The sequence below is a fragment of the Symsagittifera roscoffensis genome, chromosome 9 (genome assembly GCF_963678635.1).
Source record: "Symsagittifera roscoffensis chromosome 9, txSymRosc1.1, whole genome shotgun sequence".
In the NCBI taxonomy this organism is placed as follows: Eukaryota; Metazoa; Xenacoelomorpha; order Acoela; family Convolutidae; genus Symsagittifera; species Symsagittifera roscoffensis.
This window is the reverse complement of record NC_087070.1, coordinates 32,133,615-32,157,894: the sequence shown is the minus strand read 5'-3', so window position 1 is coordinate 32,157,894 and position 24,280 is coordinate 32,133,615. Positions and strand designations below refer to the sequence as shown.

Below are 24,280 nucleotides of genomic sequence, written 5' to 3'. Positions count from 1 at the left end.
CAGGTGAACAGGGAAACGGCTCTATGGAAAGCTAGAATACTTTGGCCAAGGTGCTCACGATTTCTAGTCAACACATATAGAGGGTATGCGCCGCTAATTGTTGCAGGAACGACAGAACTTCTTTTCAGTAGTGAAGGCACTACACAGGGTGATCCACTAGCGATGTTATTCTATGGGGTTTCATTGATGCCATTGATTGAATTACTCAAAGACCGAGATAAGTATTTACAAACATGGTATGCAGATGATTCGGCAGCTCTCGGCGCACTAGAAAACCTGGTTGAATGGTTGTCATCTTTGACTGAAAAAGGTCCGAAGTATGGCTATTACCCCGAGCCAAGCAAAAGTTATTTGGTTGTTCACTCGAACTTTGTTGAAAAAGCTCATCAATTGTTTGACAGGTTCGGCATCAGAATAGTTGAAGGTAGAAGATATTTGGGCGGATTTATTGGCTCTGATGAAGGCAAAATTCGTTTCACTACAAAAAAGGTCCAAGAATGGTTGGATTGTCTTGGCGAGTTGTCCAAAGTGGCAGAAAAAGAACCTCAAGCTGCTTTAGTTGGATTAACAAGATCACTGCATTGCGAATGGAATTTTGTCCAGAGAGTAGTCAAAGATACGTCGCAGATGTTTGCTCCTCTCGAGAAGATGTTGGAGGAAAAGTTTTTGCCAAGCTTACTAGGAACTTCTAGTGTCACACACTCAGATCGTGTTTTGTATTCACTTCCTGTCAAAAGAGGGGGACTAGGTGTGCGAAATCCAATAGAAGGTGCCAAACTAGCATTTTCCACTTCACGTGAAGCAACCGACTGTCTCATGAGTTCGATCCTCCACCAAGATGATCTCGACCAAACTTTATGATCTCGACCAAACTTTACACAAAACAAAGATGAGAGAAGCAAGAAAAAACAACGAGGAGAAACAAAATGCTGCGGACAAAGATAAACTCGATGAATTGCTTGCAGTTTTACCAGCAGATCAGAAACGAGCGATCCGGAGAATAATCGACAACAACTGTTCCTTGTGGCTAACTTCGCTGCCCTTGTTGAAAGATAATTTTGATTTGTCAGCCACAGAGTTCAGAGACGCTCTATGTGTCAGGTACAGAAAACCACTCAAACGTTCTTTCTCGAGATGCGATGGATGTCAACAAGATTTTGACTTACAGCATGCACTTTCTTGCAAGAAAAGCGGACTGGTAACACTACGACACAACGAAATAAGAGACGCAGAGGGCGATCTTGCTTCAATTTTGTGGAAAGATGAGAAAAGAGAACCTGTCGTAAAAGAACCAGATGTAGAAAATGGAACCCCGGCACCAATTGCAGATCTTTCAGCTCGTGGGGTTTGGGATAGACAATCGGCTGCGTCGTTCGACATCCGTGTTACAGACACTGACGCTCCGTCTTACCAAAACCGCAATCCCATGAATGTACTGAAAACTGCATAGATTGAGAAGAAAAATAAGTATGGACAGCTTGTGAAGAAAAGCACATGTCTTTCACTCCACTTGTCACTTCAATTGATGGTGTTTTGGCACCGGAGTTCAGTTTTTTCCTCAAACGACTAGCAGATGGTCTGGCATCAAAATGGGACCGCCCATATAGTCATGTCATGTGCTGGGTCAGATGTAGAATTTCATTCACTATACTAAGAGCAACCAACATTTGCATCAGAGGCACAAGATCCAAATGGCGATCCCTCGGCGTTGAGGACGGTTACACAATTGGAATGGCATTCTAAAAATTCACACGCTGTTAACTGGGGCTTTCATCGCGCATAGCTAACTCCTATGATATTAGAATTTCGACCCCATTTGCATAATATTTCGAAGAATATGAGAAGTTTGAAGATAAAAACACAATATGACAACTGTGAACAAGCAACGAAAAACTTTTCCTTGCACCATTCGAAACCAAATTATTTTGATTTTAAGTTAAATTTACACTGTTGCGAATTAAAAAAAAATAAAATCAAAAATTCAAAAACTTGACTTTCCGAAATCCATAATTTGTTGCATAAAACAGGTTGTGGCCGGTAAAAAAAATTTTCAAAACCGGGTTGCTCGATTGAAAAATAAAACTGAGAAATGGCATGGTAGTTTTTGGGTATAGCCAAAAAGTTTCCAAAAACTGTCAAAAATTCAAAAGTTGGATTTATTTGCAGTCCATAACTTTTTTATATAAAAGTTGAGCGTGTCCATTAATGAAATTATGAGGGTAAGTTTTCGATAACTTAATTCGATTAAATTTATGACATTCAGATTTAGCAGGATAGTTATCGGGAAAAAGTCCAAAAAGCGGTCAACAAATCAAATCAGTTATTAGGCATTTCCGAGAATCATTGCTTTTTGTGCAAAAAATTTGTTCGTAGCCGCATATGCAGAACAAAATCACACAGCCAGTTCTTTCCATTGGACACAAAAGAATTAAGATATTAAAAAAATGAAAAAAAAATACAATTGATAGGGGCGATTGCAAAGGAGTTTTTATTATAATGTTTTTTTTTAGATTGAACCCAAAGATATGGGAGGGTAGTTTTTGAGAAAACCAGAGTAAATCCAAAATATGGATCAAAAATTCCCCCATAATTTTTTTCGGAGTCTGTCGAAAGCGGGGCAAGGAAAAAGAGAATAAGGAAGCCTGCAAACACACAGGGGACTAAACCATTTTTTTCTTAAAACGCCTTTTTTGAAAATCGATAGAATAAGTTTTGAGAAAAACTAAAGTTTTATTTAAAAAAAATTGAAAGATATTTAGAAAGCGACTCAAAAAAATTAACACAAAAAATACCCTTGTATAATATCTTTTTTTTAATCAAACAGTTATACAAGGTAAACATACCGTGCAAGAGGTTCGAGTTTCAAATTATTAATAGAAGACAAATTACGAAGCGGAAACAAAGCCAGCAACCTTTGAGCACAAAACGGTTGATTCAAACCGCGGATCTAGGGTTAAAAAAACGATGGAGTTAACTCTAGGACAAGTGCGAAAAAACCTAACAGATAATGCGATCCAATAATAAGCACATTTGTAAGAAAAATCATTTACGAAAAAAAGGTCTAGTTCCCGACTACAAGACACCAGTGCAAAAAACTGCATGGCATATCTTGATTGAAATAAACTATTTTAATGAAGCAGCCTTGCTCGCTTTTTATTCAAGCATAATCTGCTATGCAGTTTTTTGGAGTTAAGAAAACAGGAAACACCGACAAAAAAGCAACCGAGAAACTTGAAATCACTAATAGATTTAGCTTGTAGGTCAAAACAATTTGTAAAAATTCCAGACTTTTTTAACGAGTTTTTTTCCAAAAACTACAGTGATAGTTCAAATTTTCCGGACAAATTGATCAAAACTGAAAACTTTTAATGTGTTTCGTTCAAAACTGGAATAAGATTAAACAAAAAAAATAATCAAAAAAAAATCGGAATTTAAAATTTACCCAAAAAATGGTACTTTTTGGCTTCTGATTGTCAATCAAAAAATACTCTGAAATAACTTGGTCAGTTGCTGGCTGAGTACTATGGAAGTAAGCCTCTTGCAAGGTAAAAAAAGGCATTTTTGGCAATCGAGCTAAAATATATTATCTGATGCATGTTTTTGGAGATTGTACTCTCCTTATTTTTTTTGGCTGAGCAAAGTATTTTGAAATAGTTTGTTAAACATTGGCTAGCTAGTTTGAGCGTAACTCCTTGTTCATTAGAAAAAGGACTCACTTTCGTGGTAAAACTGTGGTTCCGAATTTCGCAAAACATTTTCAATTCTGACAAAAGATTTTTGGTACACAATCTCAACTAAATTTGAGAAGAACCTGATTAAACTCTCAAATATTTTCATTTCCTACGAACAAATTAAATCAACAATACATAGCGCAAGTGAAATTACGTTTCTTTGAAAATAGATAGATCACTTTAAAACAAAAAAAGTGTTGAAGAACTCGAAGTTAGAAACGTACTTTTATTGTTCCGACTTATGAAGAAATATGAGGAATATTGTGTACGCGGTGTTTTTAATCTAGAAAGTTTTCAACCTAATAACTAATCACTTTTGACAGAAATTTTTATTATCATTTGAAAAGTTTTGATTTTTGTGTCCAAATCCGAAAAAATGCTTCATTTGTCACTTATTTTGTAAAACTAAAAAGGTTTAAAGTTTGCCAATTAGGCCATTTTGGGACAATTGCCGCGTGATTTGTTTTTTGCTTGCAATGTGTATGCGGAGGTTTAAAGTGAACCAAAAAATGCTCCAACTTGAATATAGAGACCTGTTATTTGATCAAAGTAATACTTTGTTATATGCAAAAATATCTCTTTGATACAAGCAAAACCATTGCGACCAATCCGAAAAGATACTTGCGATGGAAAAACTTATTGCAAATTTCTTTCGTGATGGGCACTCAAGGCAAGTTTTTTTGAAGAAGTGCTTTGCATTAACCGCCAAAAATTAAGAAGAGCGGTAAAATTTGCACTTAATTTGAAACTGTTCAGCTTGTACACAATTATTAAACATTAGACTTTACGGAGCGCAACAAAATACAAGATCTTAATAGGAATGGTAGTGTAGTACCACTGTTATGCTTTTTACGACATTCAGAAGAAAGATAGTTGCGGAACGTTATTAATTTTTTTTACAGTTTCGACAGCAGCAAAATGGATGCAGGGCGCTTTTTTGCTCAAAGGGTTGTAGGGTATGGTGGGTTGTGGGGACTTTGGATTAACATCTACAGGAACAGTTTCATTCATGAACGCGAAGATTGGATTCAAAACGCTAGATAAAATTCCATTATAGTATTTTTTGAATGAAAAAGATGTAACAGAGTCGATTAACCAATTCATAAAATATTTTACTCCATTTCTTATTTGTGCTGTTTTGTTCTATCGTCGGCTCCAGTATGTATTTTTCAGAAAGAAGAGCGGGCCACAAAAAATGCTACTTATGGTCAAATTGCTAGAAAATGTGTATAAAAGGGACACAGTTTGCTTAATTTTGATGTTTTCGGGCTCTTGACAGTTTAAATGTTTGACAGTAGTTCAATTTTTAAACCCCCCCTCACAAAAATCCTAGATCTATTAGGGAAGAAAAAAATCTGGCTATGGAATCTACCTAGTTGTAATATTTATTACTTCTATTTTAATATGCTGATCTATTTTGGCCATATGATCTTTTCTGAGTATTTTTTTCATTTCAGTCAAATTTAGCAACCTTCAAACCGCAAAGTAAATCCGCATGCGTTAATTGTCAATATTTACCAATCATTACGCAATGACATATTTATTTGCAGCCTATTGTTCTCTGATTAGCTTTTGTTTTTTCAAGAGCGCCAACATGGCTCCGGATTTAGTGGTAACATCACCAGGAACGTTTAACTGGACATCTTTGACTTTTATAATCCCACAAAATTTGGGAATTGTATCCTGGAAATTTTGCGGTCGTTTTTCCAATGTTTACTGTTTGTCTTCTTATGAAATTGGAGAAATAAGCGAAAATCCTGCTGCATCTATGTCCAGAAACCATCAGGATGTAAATATAGCTTCCGAGTATTATGTTTGGCTCGAAAGAAATATCAGAGAACAATGCGAAGTCTTGTTTCGTCCAATCTACGCCAGACACAACTTTATCGGTACGATTTAAAATAATAAAATTGAAGAAGAGCGTTGAAACCTTTCAAAAATTTTTGCAAAAAAATAAAATGAAACGAGAAGAAAAAAAAGGAAAACTAAAAGTTTTTTGTGAATTGATTTTATTTATTTAACCAGGTATCTGCAGCCAATCTTGCGGCATGTTTCTAAGCATTTCGAATCACGGCACTGATTGATCTCTTCGATTTTCTAATTTTGTTTTAGTTTATTGGTACAGCATTCTTATAGAGAGTTGCAAAAAGTTCGGACAGACAGAATTAATTAAAAAGAGCAACTGTCCAGACATTAACGGAAATTAAAACTGAAATAAACATAACGTCGAAAGTTCATAAAGCAGAGTTTCGGGAACTACTTAACACTCACCTTTTTCAAGAAAGGGAAGATTGTTAATTAGTTTACTTGCAACGAACTTTCGACCAATCAGAATGCAGCAAAATTCAAATTTACATACAATGCTGTAGTGCGAATTTAATGTTGTCATTTACAGGGGTGGAGATTCTTTAGTAAATACAACAAGGGGGGATTGTTAAGTAGATCCGAGTTTCGCTCAAAAACTATAACCACGGCGGGCAATTGCATACGAAGCGTCGAAATAATTTTTAGTAAAATCTGGATGTTCATCGCAATCTTTAAAAATTAGGCTAGCATAATAATCGACGATCTCGCATTTTGAGTTTGGTCTGACAAAAAACTCAAGGATGTTCGGCTTCAGATTTTGCATGCAAAAAACCGTCAAAAAGCACTGATTGCTCATTTTAATTAATTCTGTCTGTCCGAACTTTTTGCTACTAATTATAGCACTTAACATTTTCAGGATTTAAGCTCTTAACATTTTACCAGACCATTTTGATTTTAACGCGAACAAAATTTGAAACAGTTTACACTACACCATCTGAAAAACATTGATGCATTGAACTTGGTTTTTTTACAATTTGATTTGTGATATTTTTTGCGGAGCAAGGGGGTTTTATTTTTGCCCACCTGAACAATGTAGGACAATGCAACAAAATTTTTGCAATTTTCGTCCGGTGTACCGCATGTGACGAATTAATCTAGCTCAAAACTTTTCCAAATTGAAGAAAAAACATCAAGACTGAAAGCTGAAGGTTCCGAATGCCGCTTAACACTTTTGAAGTAGCTTTTGAAGTAAATAAAAACACCCGTCCCCTCCCCCTCTCTCAAAGTTTGATGTCACGCTCAAAGCGATAAAGTTCGCTCCATTAATTAAATTAGAGCAATTATTTAAACTAAGTTTATTTTCGAACCTTTTTGCGAAAAATTAAATGACAGCACGAAATTTTATTGCAAATGAGGGAAAAAAGTTTCTTAATGACACTAGGAAAAAATCAGTGTTGGATAGAAAAGCACGAGAGCACAAATAGTTTACCACTTTTGTCAGAATCGAAACAAATAACATAGGAAAAAATCGCGGTACTAATCGCGGCGAAGTTTATCGCGGTACTAATTGAATGAAAATTTAATTTTTATTAACTAAGAGCTTTTAGTTAGCTGAAAAGCTAACATTACTAGTAAGGGGGAAAATATTTTCAGTAAATTGATTGGATTAGTTTTGCCATTCAAAACAAGACTCTTTGTATCAGGGCGAAGCCTTGAATCGATGTTGTGACTGCATTATAAGGTCTATGAAGTATTGTTTGCTAAAAAAACGCGTTGATTGTCCCAAATTGCTCAAATTGGCAATCATTAAACCCCCATAAATACAAAAAATGATCACATATTTTTAATTTTGAGCTCAAGACAACACCCCGAACACAAATATTCCGTCACTTTCATCGATAGTCGGAGCAAAAAGCAGCTAACAGAGATCAGATAATTTAGCAATTATTCGACTTTTCTGCGACGAATTCTTCGCCAAAATTACAAAACAAATAGTTTTAAAAAATCAGTCATAATCAGCGTCTAAACAACTGCCAGCCTATTTCCTTGAGTTTGAACAATGGATAGGCAAACATTCTTTCAAAAATCAATATCCAGCTCAAATTTCATCATTTTCAGAATCAAGTCAACCATTATTAGAATCGATGAAACAAGAATGAGCGTTTTAAAACTGTCCTTATGCTTTCAGGTCAGTGAAAAACGCAAATCCTATAATGTAAATTCAATAACAATCCAATAGAAGATAGTATCCGTTTCTTAACAATAACACCTGTTTCTGAAACTAACCTCTCGCTGAATAATCGAACTTAGAAAATTTCAATTGAAAAAATACTGATGCAAATCAATTTACATTTTCAATAAAACGATTTAACGAACTCAAAAACTCAACCTCAGTTGAAAACCAGGATAGCCGGCTACTGTGTAAGTAGCACAGAATGTTCCGTCTGCAGTTTTAGAAAACACAAAAAAAAAATTATTTGACAAAGTCGTTTTTTTCTGCAGGTTGTGATAACAAAATCTGAACAAAAAAGGAAAATTTCGGCATATTTGAGAGTCATAGGAAAATATTTCAAACGAAAAACAGTTTTTGGAGAAAAATAGAAAAACGAAAACAAAAATTAGAATTGATTTTGCGTGGAAAACAAAAAGCAAAAAAAAAAACACACGAATACAAAGTTTCTCCCCATTTTCAATGGTCGGAGCAAAATACACCGTTGTTTTTAAAACTTTAAAACAATTTTGCTGCATGATATACTTATATATACTTTTCGTAACTGAAACTTATCACTAGTTTGGCCTTCTGCCTTGTTAAAAGAACTAAAGTAGAAATAAGCCTCTAATTAGCAAAAATTCGGCTACGTGTAGCATTAGAATCTGTGACCTACTGCAATCAAGAGATTTTGAGTCTCATGCACTATCCACTCAGCCAGCCACGCCGCAAGCAGCTTAACAACAGACAAACACTAGTCACGAATAAAGCAGCTACATATGCTAAAAAATTGCCAATGCGATTCAGCAAAAGAGGCACCAAATACAAATAGACTCAATTTTGCAAGTAATAATATGGAATATAACAAACTGAAGGCAGGCATCCACACTATTTTTGCATGTATAAAAAATGGCAAAGCATAAAACCACATTATGTATAAATTATGCATTTCAAAAAATTGCTTGATATGAGTTCGAAAATTTCTGAAATGGAGTTTTCATGGTTCTTATGTTTTTCGAAACAAATCACTTTTTTCGGTTCATTTGATGAATTATAAATGCATCAATTGTGTTAATTTATTACTATTCGAATGTCAAAGCAAATGTTATCAAAAAACTGTAAAGGTACCCCACCATTATTGGGGTGCCCCACCAATATTTGCGACCCCAAAGTTGGAAAGAAAAGAAGGTTCGTACTAATACACTAGCTTCGCAAGTGTTAAATACTAGATGATTGATTTACTTGTGGAATTGAAGTTAAGGCTGTTCTTTTGTCTAATATATTATTAAAACTAGTTTGGTTGAGTAGGGATTCATGGTTGTTGCCAGACACAGTTTCTTCAATACTTCTCAACCGGTTTCCATTCATTATTGATGAAGCCTAGCGAATACATCGAAAAAGTTACCGATTACTCCGATGATGGAAAATCATTGAACTTACTATTTGCTTATTACTCGCCCAAATGCTGTGTGAACATTGTAACAAAAATTGGGTTTGGAAAGGGCGCACTGAAGCGAAGGCACCACCCAGGACTCTATCACCTTAATGGGGCGCCTTACCTATTAAGAATTGGTTCTTTGTGGAGTGAACAAATTCCGTACGATACGCCAGAAGAATTTTTGACGTTTCGATGGTTCAAGAATAATGTCATGTGTCTAGATCAACCTTGGATTTGTCACTAGTGAGACCTGAACTTATCATTTTAGACAGCTAGCGAGATAAATTTCACCAGAAAAAAAACTGCATTGACATGGAGATCGTGTCTCGCGATTTTGGAAACAATTACATAACTTGCGGGCTTATCAAACTGTTTTACATTTTGAATCAAAGTCTGATATGCTATAATGTTTTGCTCGATTTATAATTTCGAGCAAATGATCTATATTATCGTTTACAATAATATATATTTCATTGGAAAAGAAAACTTTTCATGAAGTTATAATTGGAAAACAAAATATAAAAACTCAGAGGATGTATCTAGAACAAAAGTACCGCACTGTACGAGCTGTTCAGTTCATTAAGGAAACCAGCTTTTGTGCCCTGGTTAAGAGTTAAATGGCTACCGGTAAATTGTCTTGGGGAATTTGAGGCCGGAACGATGTTTAGAAAAATTCAACGTGGCAAAAACATTTGTCTGACAAAACAATTTACAGGTCAACCACCTTCCGAGTTTTCCAAATCACTGCTGACAATTTTCAAAAAAAAAATTCGGATCTCCTGCCACATTTCTTGGCTACATTTGGTCACCCAAAATTTTTTGGGTGACTAGGGAGCCAAGTTCTTTTTGAGGCATCTCCATTTAACCCCTCCCCCCACTCAAAATAACCCTGCAGTCGAAAAAACGAACCTTGTAGTATTTCTGTAAGTGAAGTAAACACATATTGAGACTGTCTCTCAATTCGGCTGATTCTTCTGTCTCCGATAACTTCAGTTGGAACTCCTGCAGGAAGTTCACTGCTTTCTGGAAATCTACAAAATATCAAAGAACAGCTAGAAAAGTCAGCGTAGACTGAAAAAAGGTCTCATTAACAACCTTCCCTATGATAACTTGTAATTATATTCCAACCGACAAGCAGACTATAACGGATAAGTACATAAAATTATTGCACCCTGCTATTCCTGCAAGGAAAGTATTGAGAAAAAAGTTTCGTGTTTGGATCCAACTATCTTGATTTTTCTGAGGTAATAATTAATACTTTTTGCATAAGTTTAACAAGATGTTCAACTCTTCTGTTACTTTTTTTGTTTTTGTTTGATGATTTTATAGTTTTATAATTTCAATTTGTTTCTAGCGGAAACTTTGCTTAACCTGCAAGTGTAAAATTTTGGACTATTTCGTCGCCAGTTAACAAAACTATATACTTATTGTGATTGGAAAAAACTAAGAAAAGTTGTTATTGTGAAAAAAAACTTAGTTTCAAATTGTTTTCACCTATGATGTAGCAGTGAAGCAGTTTCTACAAGTCTATGAGGAATCCAATTGGTGCAAGAAACTTGTTTTTAGGACTTTTGAAGAAAGGATGATATATTTCTGTTCGGTGTGTTTTTAGTTTTTTTTATACAATCTATTGTTTTGTACAATTTATTCCACCCGGCTCAGAAATTGTTCCAATTTGATTTGAGGCAAGCTATTTGGATGTACTAAAAGATTGCAAAACGCTAACAATATCACTAAGTTCTTGACACAGCGTGTGGAAGAATTATTTAAAAAAAATCGACATTTAAAAAAACTCTCAGTTCTTAAAATTCTTCTAAAGATGACTTTTTTTAAACATTGAGGGCAGTCAAATACAGTCAAACAAGCGGCAGTCGAATCGGCTCAAGTTGACTTTTTGTGGCAGATTTTCTAAATTTCAAATATTATAATTTTTCTTGGCAAAAATTTCCTAACTTTGGCCAAGTTTGATTAAATATAAAATTTTTCTAATTGTCTAAGAGTTCACATTCTGTTTTAATATCCAGGTATTTATGGGAATTTTTTTTTTGTTGTAGACGTAATTGAAATAATTTGTTACATGTCAAACTACAGTTATAGGTCAAAAAGGAAAAGGCATTTTTGCCATGGTTTGGCAGTTAAATTTGAAAAAGTACGCTTGATTTTCATGATTTTTTTAATTTTAATGATATTCGGCTGCAAAAAAACATATCTGCCATAAAACATCATTTTATTGACTTTTTTCAAATTTTGTCTTGCTACTCATTTCCTACAGGGTTTTGCTTGTTTACCGAACCGCGCAGCAAATTTTTTTCTGAACAACTGATATTCCATAAACTTCAAAAGTCATTTTTAAATCATCTATTTTAAATTTGATTGAAAAATTTTTGTTGAAATCAGGCATTGTTGTTAAATTAGAAATTTAGTCGCCAAACCAAAATCTAAAATTAACATTTCATGCAGAGGCAAAACTTAAATTTGCACCACTAGCAATACCACATGTCAACGATAAAAACGAGAGGTCGAACAATTTATCATCTTAGAAAGGAGGGAATTGAAGAATGAAAAAAAAAAACTGAAAACAAAAAATAATCAAAAAAAAATTTGAACGACTGAAACAATCACAGTTAGTCTTTTTAAAATCTTTGTGGGACTAACTTTGAGCATTTGAAATTTTTTTTTGTCATTCTGGATTAACCGAATTCAAAATAATACCAGTTTATTTTAGAAATCACAATATTAGATAAATAAGCCGACAACAATAAAGCCAACAGCCAGTAAGCTGAAATTTTTAATGGAGAAAAAGTGTAGGTAAGGATGGTCACATATGATCAAAGAGTGCTAAGTATGTCAAAAAAGGAAGGTGTTAAACTTGGAAACTAAACCGACACCATCAAGCCGAAAAAACATCACCAAAATTATTATCAAAAACTTTAATTTTCTTTATTATTACATACAATGGTTTGAATTCTAGAAGAAGGATTTACCAGTAGTTACTGGTGGGCAGAAGTAAAATTTGAACTTTTAACGGATTGGGAATGTCCACTACAGCAGCATTAACAACCAGTCAAGTTGATTTGTTAAGTATATTGTTAGTTAACCCAAAAAAGTCCCAAATTGATAATGCTTTGCTGATCGCAGACTTTATCAAAGCATAAAGAATTTTTTTATGATGATTTTAAAATATAAACTATAAATTGAGACAATTTGAGTCCATCATCAAACTTAATCCGTAAAACCCCAAATTATCAATAAAATCAAATTACAACCTTCTCAAAAATTGTCAATTTGATAGTCAGGAATGTGTAATATTACACGACTTTCCAAAAATTTCATAGATATTGTAACAATACGCCCCTTATAATTCTTATCTGGTCAGAATAGTCAAAATTTTCTGCTTGAAACACTACACTAACTTAAAATGAAAACAGTTTTTTTTTTCAAAAATTTTCATTTTTGGCTTTTTATGTTTTCTTTTTAAGTAAACTTTCCTATGTCTTAATGGAAGTTCATTCCAAACATACGAGCCAGGCACTTGATTTTTAAATCAGCAACAACGGAACAAAAATTACCAAAAGAAACAAGGCGAACAAACAAAAAACCAACTATTCTTTTTTCTCGGATTTTTTTTTTCAATTTCTTTGATATTAAAAAAAAACAAGATCCGGCCACGACTAAGGCAGGGTACTAAGGCAACTGCTTTACCTCCAGACCAAGTGGCAAGCAACCTGGACCATGTTACGAAAAGTAAGAAGAGAAGTTAAAGATAAGAAGAGAAGTGAAAAGAAGTGATTCAACTGATTTTGTTAAACTAGTTGTTCACCCGAAAAAAAGTCTATATTCTAGTTTGATAACGCTTGCTTATCGCAAGCGTAACTATTGAAACTTCAATCCAGAAATTTATTGTTCATTTTGGTTTTAGAAGCTACGTTGTAGTCAATTTTTTAATTGTCATTAAAAAAAATTTCATACCGCTTGATAAATTATGTTATGGTTTGTGTGTTCAGATTATCTAAGACAAGTGATTATCAATTTTGCTCAAAATTATTTACGGTTAAATATAACCAATCTAAGCATCTTTTCTATATCAACGGATTAGATAAAAACATAATCAAAAACGATGTGATGAGCAAAAACGCGAACACTATTGAATTTTTTTGAGAGTTAAAATTTTTTACTTCACTATTTTTCATCAATTAGAGATAGAATTTTAATTGGGGAAAAATAAACTGTAAAATGAAAGTTTTCTTTTATTTGAATTTTCCAATTAAAAAACTGTGGTGGGGGCTATTTTATGGTTTGGATTCCAGAAAGCTAATCGATTGGTCTCCTAGAATAGATAAGTACAGCTTCAATAATGTTTCAGTTAATTTCGATCAATGCATGAGTATCTGTACAGTGCCACTTTAGCTGTGTCAGAGATCAACTCAGGTTATATCTCAAGGTACTGCAACATTACTGAATCCTTTGCGATAATTTGTTCAAAAAATCATACGTTTTACTTAAAATTTCAAACACTTTCACCTCTAAGCTATCACCTGGTAAATTCATCCAATAAGAATTGGATGAAATAGGAAAATCCTTTACATAATTTCATCCCAACTAGTTCTATTTGCATCTTATTTTACGTTTGGTTTATATAAAAAAAAGTATGGTCAATCAAACTGAAGCTCAACTTAGTGGCGAGATCACTTGATCCATCGACCATAAAATTTTTTAAGTTTCCAGCTATTTTGAGTTGAGATGGCAGAATTTTTTAACCGTAACGAAACATGAGTCGAACTGTGTCAATAGTGAAGCTAAAACTAAATTTGAACTTTTAGGGGATTTTTTTGCGAAAGTGAAATAGCAAGACCTGTAATAAACAGATTCAAATAGCAAAATAATCTAGTATGTGTTTTAAATTAATTGCAGTTTTTTTGCTTCGCGCAATAACAAACTAAAAATCTGCCTAATCGCATATATAAAATCCTCAATTTGATACAAACAACAAAAATGACTCAGTGTGCAGCTTAAGCTTGCAGTTTTTCAAAGCATATGGTGATGAAACACAAAATGAAAACGAGATTACCTCTTCGTTTTAGTGTCATCTCAATCTTGCTGATTTCAATTCTTTCGAAATAAATTCTTAGTTTTTGGATGTAACTAGGAGTAGCATCAATTTCTGCACCCAAGTTCTGGCCTCAGGAACGTGGTTTCCAGGAAATTACTTGACCTCTTTGATACTTCAATTAATGCTGCTAGTTCTCTTCATTTCGTTTTTTTTTTAAGTTTTCGTCGATCTTTTTGTTTTCTTCTCTTTTAATGTCCCGTTTTGATATATTGTAAATCCTGTAAAAACAAGTGAAGCGTACTATGATTCAATTCAGTAACAGTTTTTCGAACAGCAAATCAAACGGCAATGTGAATGGCAATATTGAGATTATCACAATAGCGTTTTCATCAAACAAATGAAAACGGTTCACAAATTTGCACGTTTTAGAAGTTCTAAAGGTGTACCACTTGTAAACAAAACATCAAAAATGTAACCGTGTAAAAACGCGTATTAAAATAAGCCATTGAGTAAAAATTTCTGATATAGTAAAACCAAATGAGCTTTCATATTCGCTTTAGATTAGTTTTTTTTGTAGAGAAAAAAAATGCATAGAGAGAAAAGCAGAATATATGAATTTTGATTGCGGCCGAAAAAGCGCACGTTTAATTACCATTTGAAAACCATATATTTTTGTTCACGTGGCACATGAATACGTAGTAGAATTTGAACATCTGCCGGATTTTTTAGAATACCATTTTGACACTTTGAGTAGACATTTTGGAAGAGGAAATTAATTTTATGGCTTCAATTTTGAGCATTTTGTATTTAAAGTATTTTTATTTTGCAAAAATGACTGCAATAATCAAGGCAAAATCTTGCTTGTTCAGACTGCCCTTTAACTGTTACCAAAAAATGTCAGGCAAAAAATGTTGATGAATGTTTCCTCCCCAACAGCCAATATCAAGTATTAAGTGTTATATTTGAGTTGCATGTGGAGTATATAACACACTAGATCGCGTAAATTAATTTGGACTACTTAAGATAAATAATGCGGGATAAAAAACTGCTTTTACGTTTTCAGCATCACAAATAATTGCTTAAAAACTGGCACACATTAGTCGTAGATTCACAGAATTTTGCCTAAACTAATTGCAGATACAAGTATGTATAACTTTTGAGATTTAATTCAGTCTTCATTGGATTATAAAAAACTCTCGCTGAACTGGCAACTATTTTTTCAATTTCCGAAATTCTTCTCAATCTAAATAGCCAATGTTTTTTCTCACTCGAATTTGACTACCTCCAAAAAAAACTTGGAATTATCTCAGCGTGCTGTCAATCTTCAGTTGTGCGAAAATTTTGAATCAAGAAAACAGGAATGTCCCGCCAAATATCAGTTGTGCAAAAATTTTGAATCAAGAAACAAAGAATGTCCCGACAGACAGAATTTGTGCGAAAAATTGAATCATGAAAACAAGAAGGTACCGACAAAAATCATTTAAGCGAAAATTTTGAATCAAGAAAACAAGAATGTTCCGGCAAATATCAGTTGTGCGAAAGTGAAAAAAGATGAATCAAGAAAAAAGCAAAAAGTGAAAAAACAAGATCAAAGCAAAACAATGGAACGAGCAGACAACAAAATTCAAATCGGTGTAATTTTGAAAAAATTGGAAAATTTTTTCAGAAAACAGTCGTCAAAGATTTCCAGTCCAAGCCATTGTTCCTAGAAATATCATGAAATATCAATTTTTAATTTTCGTCGAGATAGATGTAAGTATCTATCTTATTTTTGATCTGAAATTTCCTGCTGTTTGATGAAATCTCTGTTGTTGTTTGTGTTGCTCCTATATTGAGTTGCAAGTCTACTCAATTCTTGAGGCCCAGATCAAGCAACGCCTTTTTATAACTGCATTCAGAAATTGGAGGTTAAGTGGGGGGGGGGGGGGGGTCCTAGAAGACCCCCATATTTTCAGATAGGGAATAGAGCATACAATCTTCCAGCTATGTATTAACATTGGATATAGAGTCTGTAATGTATAAAAATAGGGAATACCAACTAGCTGAATCCAGTCTGAAACCTACTGAAATTTGTAAAAATTGAGTTTTTGATTTTAAAAAATTAAGGTACAAAAAAAGTTTGTAAATCACTGCATTGTAGATTGAGTTTACCTCAAAATTTTACATTTTAATATCATAAAACCAATATAATAGGACATCATAAAAAAATTTACTACATCAGATCAGTTCTAATAAGTTCAATGGTTTTGTATGAGTTCCATCATCTCGAACTTGTGTTTTGGGATAAAAATAACTAAGTCTTTTCTTTGTTTGCTCATATGATTTACAGTTCTGAATTCTCTGTTAGTAGATGTAAGGTTTACTGCTTCATCGAGTACTCTCCTGTACTTTGTCATGGGACCGTCTCCAGAATCTTCTAGAACCCGTTTATTTATTTCTTTGCTGCTAAATTTGAACTTATCGGACTTGTTGTCATAGCAGCAATATGTCTTGCTACACAAACATAGCATTTCTGTACATCTAAACTTCTCTTTGAAAAGTCCCGGCTCCCGTTTATCATGCTTTTCATGCGTACTGCAACACGTTCTAGGGAAGAAAAAAGATTTTGCATTCGCCTTGAAAAAGCCTTGAATTTTGCAGTCATTTTCCCTAATTTTTTTCCCCAATTATCCGTTTTTCTGGTTCGATACAGTCGTACAAGTTTTCTTCAGCAAGTGCCAAGTAAAGTGAGTCTGTATCCATCTCCAACTCCTCAAAGTTATTTACATCACAGAACTTGTCAAAGAAGTTATAGTAGAGTTCCAACATTCTCAGTTTCGCATACTGCAGTATGAAGAAAAAGCCAACAATGATGGGTTCTCGGTATTCAATGGTCGATTTCAACAACTCCACCTCATACAAGTCTTTTTCAACTGCATTCAATCTTTTGAACAAGGGCTCATTGATCGCTTTATGAGTTTTTTCATCGTTCAGATACTTCGTAATTGTATGCCTGGATCTATCCATGATCTGATATCCATAGGAGGAATTACCCAAAAGCTTCATAGTTTCTGCTACAACTCCTGACAAAGGGTTTTCATCTCCTTCTCTTCTCGCATCAACCACTGATTGAACCAAATTATTAAAGCATTTCCGAGGAGAATACTGAACAAAACGGTAAGTTTTGGTGCACTGCAAGCCAAGTTCCATATAAACTTGAAGAGAGGAGTTATAACTGTTCCATTTTCTAGCTTGAAACTAGATATCAGCATTCTCTGAGGATGTTTTATTGTTTCGTTCTCGATTGCATGATACTTCATGTAGTCTCCAATATGGTTCCTTCCAACATCAGTGTTTTTGAAAATTAGAGAAAGGTTGGCAAATTTTGACTTCAGTTAATCTGGAACAACTAAATTGCATTGAACATAACCAAAATGAGATCCTTCTTTTTTTGCTAGAAAGGAGTCTGTAGAAAGAGGTCTTTTGTAGAAAAATTAGATTCTGACGTTTTTTTTTTGATCTTGTCATCGGTTTTCTATTACTCAAACTCCCACCTTTCTTCAATTTTGTATTCTTTCTCTTTTATGTATTCCCGTCTCATATCATCCATCTCTCTCTTCTTTTTTCCTCGTTCAGTATCCTGCTCTGTTAACGAGAGATGAGCTTCTTGACAGGAACAGAAGTGGAAGTAGCATCCCATTGCTTCGAACACAGTTTTACAGTGATCATAATAACCGTTCACATGAAAACAGTCGACTTTTTTCTGTTTTCCAGATGCAAAACAATTTTTCATTCTGGTCTTGCTTCCTAGTAAAAAAACATGACCATATTCTCAAATTTGCGCGTGCGATTATGTCTAGTTCTAAAATTCTGCATATCAGTGTCAAAGTCTCATCTCGTGCACACTCCTTTTGGCATATCTTGACACAATGAGAAGGGGTAGAGCTGACTTGCATCAATTCCAACGATTGATTTACAAACAATTGATTAATTTCTGATTAATTTTTTTTTATCGTTCACAGCTTTTCGAGTGAATACAATGGAAGGTCCACCGGTCATGTTTTCTCGTACTCTTTCACACAAATTTTTATCACTTTCGCAAAATCGATAAAACTTATAATTTGTAGATTTAGGTAGACATATGTTTGCTCGACTTTTAAGTGTACATCCAAGTTTCAACATATCAACTTCCTTGTTATGATAAAACCGAATCATTTTTTGTATCGCCCCATGGTTGGAACTACATCCTTATTATTGTACCACTGCCAAAAGTCCTTGAACACAGTCATTCCGTTTTTCTTCCAAGTCTCTCGTGAGTAATTGTAATTATCCAAACCAGATGGAGGAACGGTCTTGGCTTGAAGCTTTTTCAGTGCCTGTTGTTTGTCAAGTCCACTCTTTTTCAGCTTCTCATAATCAGTGAAATCTTTGTCTAGAGGATTATTGTTTTTAAGCTTTCTGAAGAAAGCTTCATACGGTGGCAATTCGGGAAAATCAAATTTGTCTGGGTTATCAAACCACTCATAGACAAAGATTCCTTTCGTTTCGCTAGTTTTATAGGCTTTGAGAAAGGAGTCCAGAGTTGTTGCTCCACCCAGAAATTTCATTATATCAAGAAATTGTACATCTCCAAACTTGAAAGATATTAAACCATTTGCTTTTTTGGTGACTGATGTTTCTTATTCTTTATCGCGAACTAAATGAGGGATTAAGTAGGACTTGCTCAAATTCAAATCATATCTACCACTGTTAAATCCAAAAACAGGTAAAGTATTTAAATATCTCTCGAGATGTTGTTTCAAATCAATGATATGATTTTTCTGAATTCGCAAGAACTGTGTTGACATATATGCTTCTTCCGAATCTTCAAAGTAGATGTTTCAACAAACAAGGTTATCTAACAAATTAGTTAATAGGTGGCATTATAACAAATATTATCGTGTTTCGAAGTTCTTTTTAAAAAAATCATTTTTTTTTTGATAAAAAATCTCAATTTTTGCTCAAAAACTCTAACCATTTGACTTACCATGCACCAAAAAACTATTTAAAGACATTCATTCCACAATCTACACGTAATTTACCAGTGGTATTTATTATTTAGATAACGCGCGCCGAGATTTCTGCAAAAAAATTAGACATTTCAACACAAAAACCAAAAAAAAATCGTTTTTCTGACAATTCTCTTATCATCACACAAACCATGATACCTTACCATTGGTACTCCCTACCCTGATACATTGTAGACTCTATACCCAATGTTAATACAAAACTGGAAGGCCGATGCTCTATTCCCTATCTCAAAACATGAAGGTTTTCCACCACCACCACCACCACCATCCCCCCCCCCCCCACTCAAACTCCGACATCTACTACTTACAATAGATTCACAGAAATTTGCTTTAACTAATCACAAATAATGTATATTACTTGGATTTAGTTTGCGATATAGGTAAAAGTCTCTGAATCTATTATAAGCTAGTTTCTCAGCAATTATTCATGATGCTGAAAGTGTAAACGCAATTTCTAAAAATATGATTCAGGCCTCAGCATTTGAGTAAATTTGCAATTCAGTATTGAAGCAAACTAGACTACAACTGATCAACTGATCTTTTATCAACAAAAGTGTTTTGATTTTTAATAAAATTTCATTGGGGTGTGAGACTTCTTGCTCAAACTGAAGTTATTGTTTCGATTTCCGAAATTCTTCCTTACATAAATAGCCAATGCTTTTTTTCACCCGAATTTGACTACCTTAAAGAAAACTCGAAAACCTCAGAGGATTTATCAAGCGTGATGCCATGTTTACCTTTATTCAGCCGTGATTTGGATTCCAAAAAAATTGTCTTAGTTTTTTTCATCTGAAACCTTGTCTCAGCTAGAAGATAAATTGGTTTAAAATTTTCAGCTTTTTGATATTTTTCAAAACTTTAAATGACACTGGTCTGTCAATTTTTTTCAAACACACTTGTAAGCTTTTTTAGCTGTAAAAAATCTTACTTTTTTAAAACAATTTTTGACCTATTTGAATATCCTTGATGAAACCCAAATGCAAATTTAACAAAAATTGGAAAAAGTTCCTGTTTTTATTTTCATTAATCAGACCGATTTTCGATTTTATTATTATTTTTTATGATTTATTATGTCATTTTTGCGCAGTTACCGACTATATTTGAAAGATAAATGCAATCATTAGATCAATCAATTTGCTCTCATTCAATTTCAAACAATTTTTGAGCCGGATTAACCTGCAGTTTACGCGCTCAAAAATTGGAAATTTTGCGCGAATGTTTTTTTTTGTAAAGTGGTACATTTTTGAACTTGCTAAGTTCACGAAAAAATTGTTACAGGAAAACAGATTTTGATCTTCGGGCTCAAGGCATAAAAAGAAATTATTTTCAGGTTAAAAACAACTGGTCGTGAAAAACATTTTCTTTACGAGTCAAAGATGGTCTGAATAAAAGACACCAAGCGTAAATATTCCGCCGCTCTCTATAAAAATACGAAAAACACAATCGAGTGGTTTTTTGAACAATCGGTTCAGTTCGCTTCATTTTGTACCAATAGCTTTATTATTTTCGTTAGCAACACAAAAATGTTCCAGCAACTGTCAATTGTGCAAAACTTTTGAATCATACAAAAAACAAATTTAAAAAAAAAGAACAAGGTGAAAATGGAACAAAAATGGAAGAAAATACTGCGTTTGATATACTCATTCTGAGATTTCAGCAAACAACAAAAAATGGAAGAATAGTTCCTTGAATAATACCTTTGATATTTGTCGAAACAACTAATTCAAGTATCTGTTTTATTTTTGATCTCATCAAATATCAGTCGTAGTTTTTGATCATGAAATATCAGTGGTAGTATGAAAAAATCATACTACGACTGATATTTCATCAAAGAGAGGGGCCTCTTTGATGAAATATCAGTCGTAGTATGATTTTTCGTATATTGAAACGAAAATGTACACTATTGCCGAGGCCCAAATTAACTAAAAAAATTTGCATGAAAAAACTTTAGACGATGCGAAAAAATCATGGGCATTATAAAGCAGTGATCGCAATGTGTACTCCACTTCCGAGGCCCAAATCTTTTTTTTTCTTTCATAAAAATGTCAGACAATGCAAAAAAGTTAAGGGCACTAACAAGCAGTCATCAATACAAAAATCGTGAAAACGTCAAAACGCTACAAATTCCCAGTGAGATAACCCTTTTCGTCACTATTTTTTTAACCCATTTCGTTGTTTTTCCGGAATTGATCTATTTTCAGTGAGTTGGCACGAAATATGTTTGAACGTTTCAGAGTAATTTAATTTTTGCTTTTAGGTTTTTAAAATAGTTGGAAACTTTCGTTTGCGCTTAGAAACCTAAGATATTTTCTTGATTTTTGTCTCCCTATGTCAGAGTTTGCCTTAGTTTTTCCAAACTACCTATTTTCTTTCATTTTGGGAGCAGACGATAAGTATCTTGGTGCTGTTTCAAGAATTGTTGTTTGCTGAAAATATATTTCTGCCCCATATTCTCAGGAAATGGAACTCATGGAAACGCATCTGAAGATGATTATAAAAAAATCGGCCTGAAATATTTTATGATTTGTTTTTGAAATAATTTCTTATGTTTATTTTAGTTTTTAAATTGAATTTTTTTTGGATGCCAAATTTTCCCTAGCTACACCAAAACTGTGCAAGTATCTTTGAATGTTTCGACCACACTCATATGAAAAACTAAAGAAAAAACTTTCCCTTTTTTCTTCGAATTCGAGACGTTTTTAATTCGGTGTCGGACAAAAAAACTATACAAACCGGTAGAAAATTCGTGAAATAGACCTAATTGACATTTGTTTTCAAAAAGATTCTGACAAAAAATAAATGAAATACATTTAAAAAAAATTTTTTCTTCGTATTTTTTTTTAGAAAAATCGTTCAAATAAGGAATCAAAAAATTTTCATGATATATCACTCAACGACTCTGATGAGTAGTTGTGGTACCTGTTTTTGGGTGAAGAACAAAATACTGAGAAAAAACTAAAACACTCCCGAATACAAAGTCATATCTCATTTGCGAAGGTCAGAGGAAAAAATTTCCAAGAACTTAGCCGACATATTAACTGTTAAACAAAGATGCTTGTATGTTTTTGCAAATTCACAGTATAAATGCTTAAGCACTGCAAACTTTCAATATAATTTAATACTTTTTAGAATCTCCTAAGAAAAAGTTTTGCTTTCCACAGATTGAACAACACGATTTCACAAAAGGAAGGCAATGCCAAAATTAACACAGAGGCAGAGTTGAGTTTCGCATCACTTGCGATAACACAAACATTCAAAACTTAGGTCGAAAAATGTTAAAGACTAGGTCTACCAAATCTTTCGTAATAAATTTTCCTTCAAAATAATCAAGTCAAAAAAAATTCTAAAATTTTGTCGACTTTTTTTCTTTTTTTTTAGGTCGACCAAATTGATTTTCCGAGCTCTCCCAAAGCACTACAAAGCCCGTTTCGGCCAAAATTTCTGCGCCGCAGGCACAATTTTGAAAAAAATAGGCCGAAAAAGGAGGCACTTTTTGGAAAATTTTTACCAAAAAATTGTGTTTTTTTTGTCGCGCGCTCCCCCCTCAAAATTAGTATATATTGGTGGCGCCAAAGGCGCCTTTAGAAAATTTTTTTTTCCGTCACCAAAAATATATATCCCAAAAGAGTACAAAGGGGGGATCCTTTGGGTCGGCAGGGGGTCAGATCCCTGAGGGGGGGGGGGGGGGTCGGATCCCCCCTAAATCCGCCCCTGATGGCAACGGAACAAAATTTACAAAGCAAAAACTGAGCCGAAAAAATCGACAGTCAGATTTCTGCTGATCCGAACAAAAAATAATTTTGTAAAAAAGTTTCCAAGTCCTCCTGAAACTACAATGAACATCACTTGCAACTATGATGAAAGTTTTTACAGCAAAATAACAATTCGCGATGTGGCAACTAAGCCGAAAAACTTAAAAAGGCTAACAAAAAGACGGCAATTCAATTTTTACAGGAAAAAATTAATTTCGGATATACTGAAGAAAACAAGGTCCGGCTGGGACTGGAACCCCAAACCTTTGTATGTAATTTTTGAAAAAGAAAATTTCGACAAAAAATTGGTTAAAAAATTGAAGGATGACAAGAGAAAAATTTCACATCGAAACTTCGCTAAAATTGCAAAGGATGGTTGAAAAGAGAAAAATTCGACTATAGAAACTTCTTTCATACTGCAAATGATGGTTCTACGAAAGTTTTTACCTGTATCTAAAAGTAGAAATTGCAACAAAGAGTTGGCTTCTAGTAGTAAAAAAAAACGGAACACAGCAGTGTGATTCATGATTTCCAGTAGAATTAAGTTTTCATGAAATTTAGTCATCTTTTTCAAGAATTACAGCTGCAAAAAAAATTTTTTAGATAAATATTTGAAAAAGTCTTGACACATAAATAATTTTTCGTTCAAATCACGACTGAAATGGCTGTAGTATATATCACTCGATCTATTCCCATAATTATTTGTGAAAAACAATTTTGGTTGGAATTACAAAATAAGCCTACTCGCATGCTTTATTTGTCTAAAAAACCTAAATTAAAAAATTTCGAACCAGTTTTTCACAACACTGTTGAAACATATTGAAAATTTATTTTTGTCCTTTGAATAAAAAAAACTCCTACTCGACCCATTGCAATAATTATACCATCGAAAAACTGTTTACATTTACCCTAAGTTGTCTTCGGGACGTTGAAATAACCGATTAAAACTATGGATACATTATACAATAGATATTCAGTCAAAACAAGTAAGCCTCAAATGGCAAAAAAAAACACGCGATGCACACGCGATAGCGAAAACGATTTACATTACTTTTTTTTGGGCTCAAACTATGAACGAATCGGAGTTTGCCCTGCATTAAGCAGTCCATATCAACATCAAGCACAAGAACTGACAATCATAAAACGAAATAACCTTTCTGAACTTATCTAAGTTGAGTAGCATTGTCTGCATATGCCGCGAACCTCGAACCTTTACGGTCGTAATGGAAATAAAAGAGTGTGTATA

At 33.7% G+C, this 24,280-nt stretch overlaps 1 protein-coding gene across 1 annotated transcript in view; it reads right to left on the bottom strand.

The window, feature by feature from the left end:
• LOC134854236 (uncharacterized) overlaps positions 1-14,793 on the bottom strand; it is a 43,782-nt gene extending 28,989 nt beyond the window's left edge. The window contains exons 1-2 of the mRNA XM_063870412.1: positions 14,253-14,793; positions 10,094-10,215 (exon numbers count right to left, since the gene is read on the bottom strand). Coding sequence (XP_063726482.1) covers positions 10,094-10,215; positions 14,253-14,271 — 141 coding nt within the window. The 5' untranslated portion in view covers positions 14,272-14,793. The remainder of the gene's footprint in view (positions 1-10,093; positions 10,216-14,252) is intronic.
• Between the last annotated feature and the right edge of the window lie 9,487 nt (positions 14,794-24,280).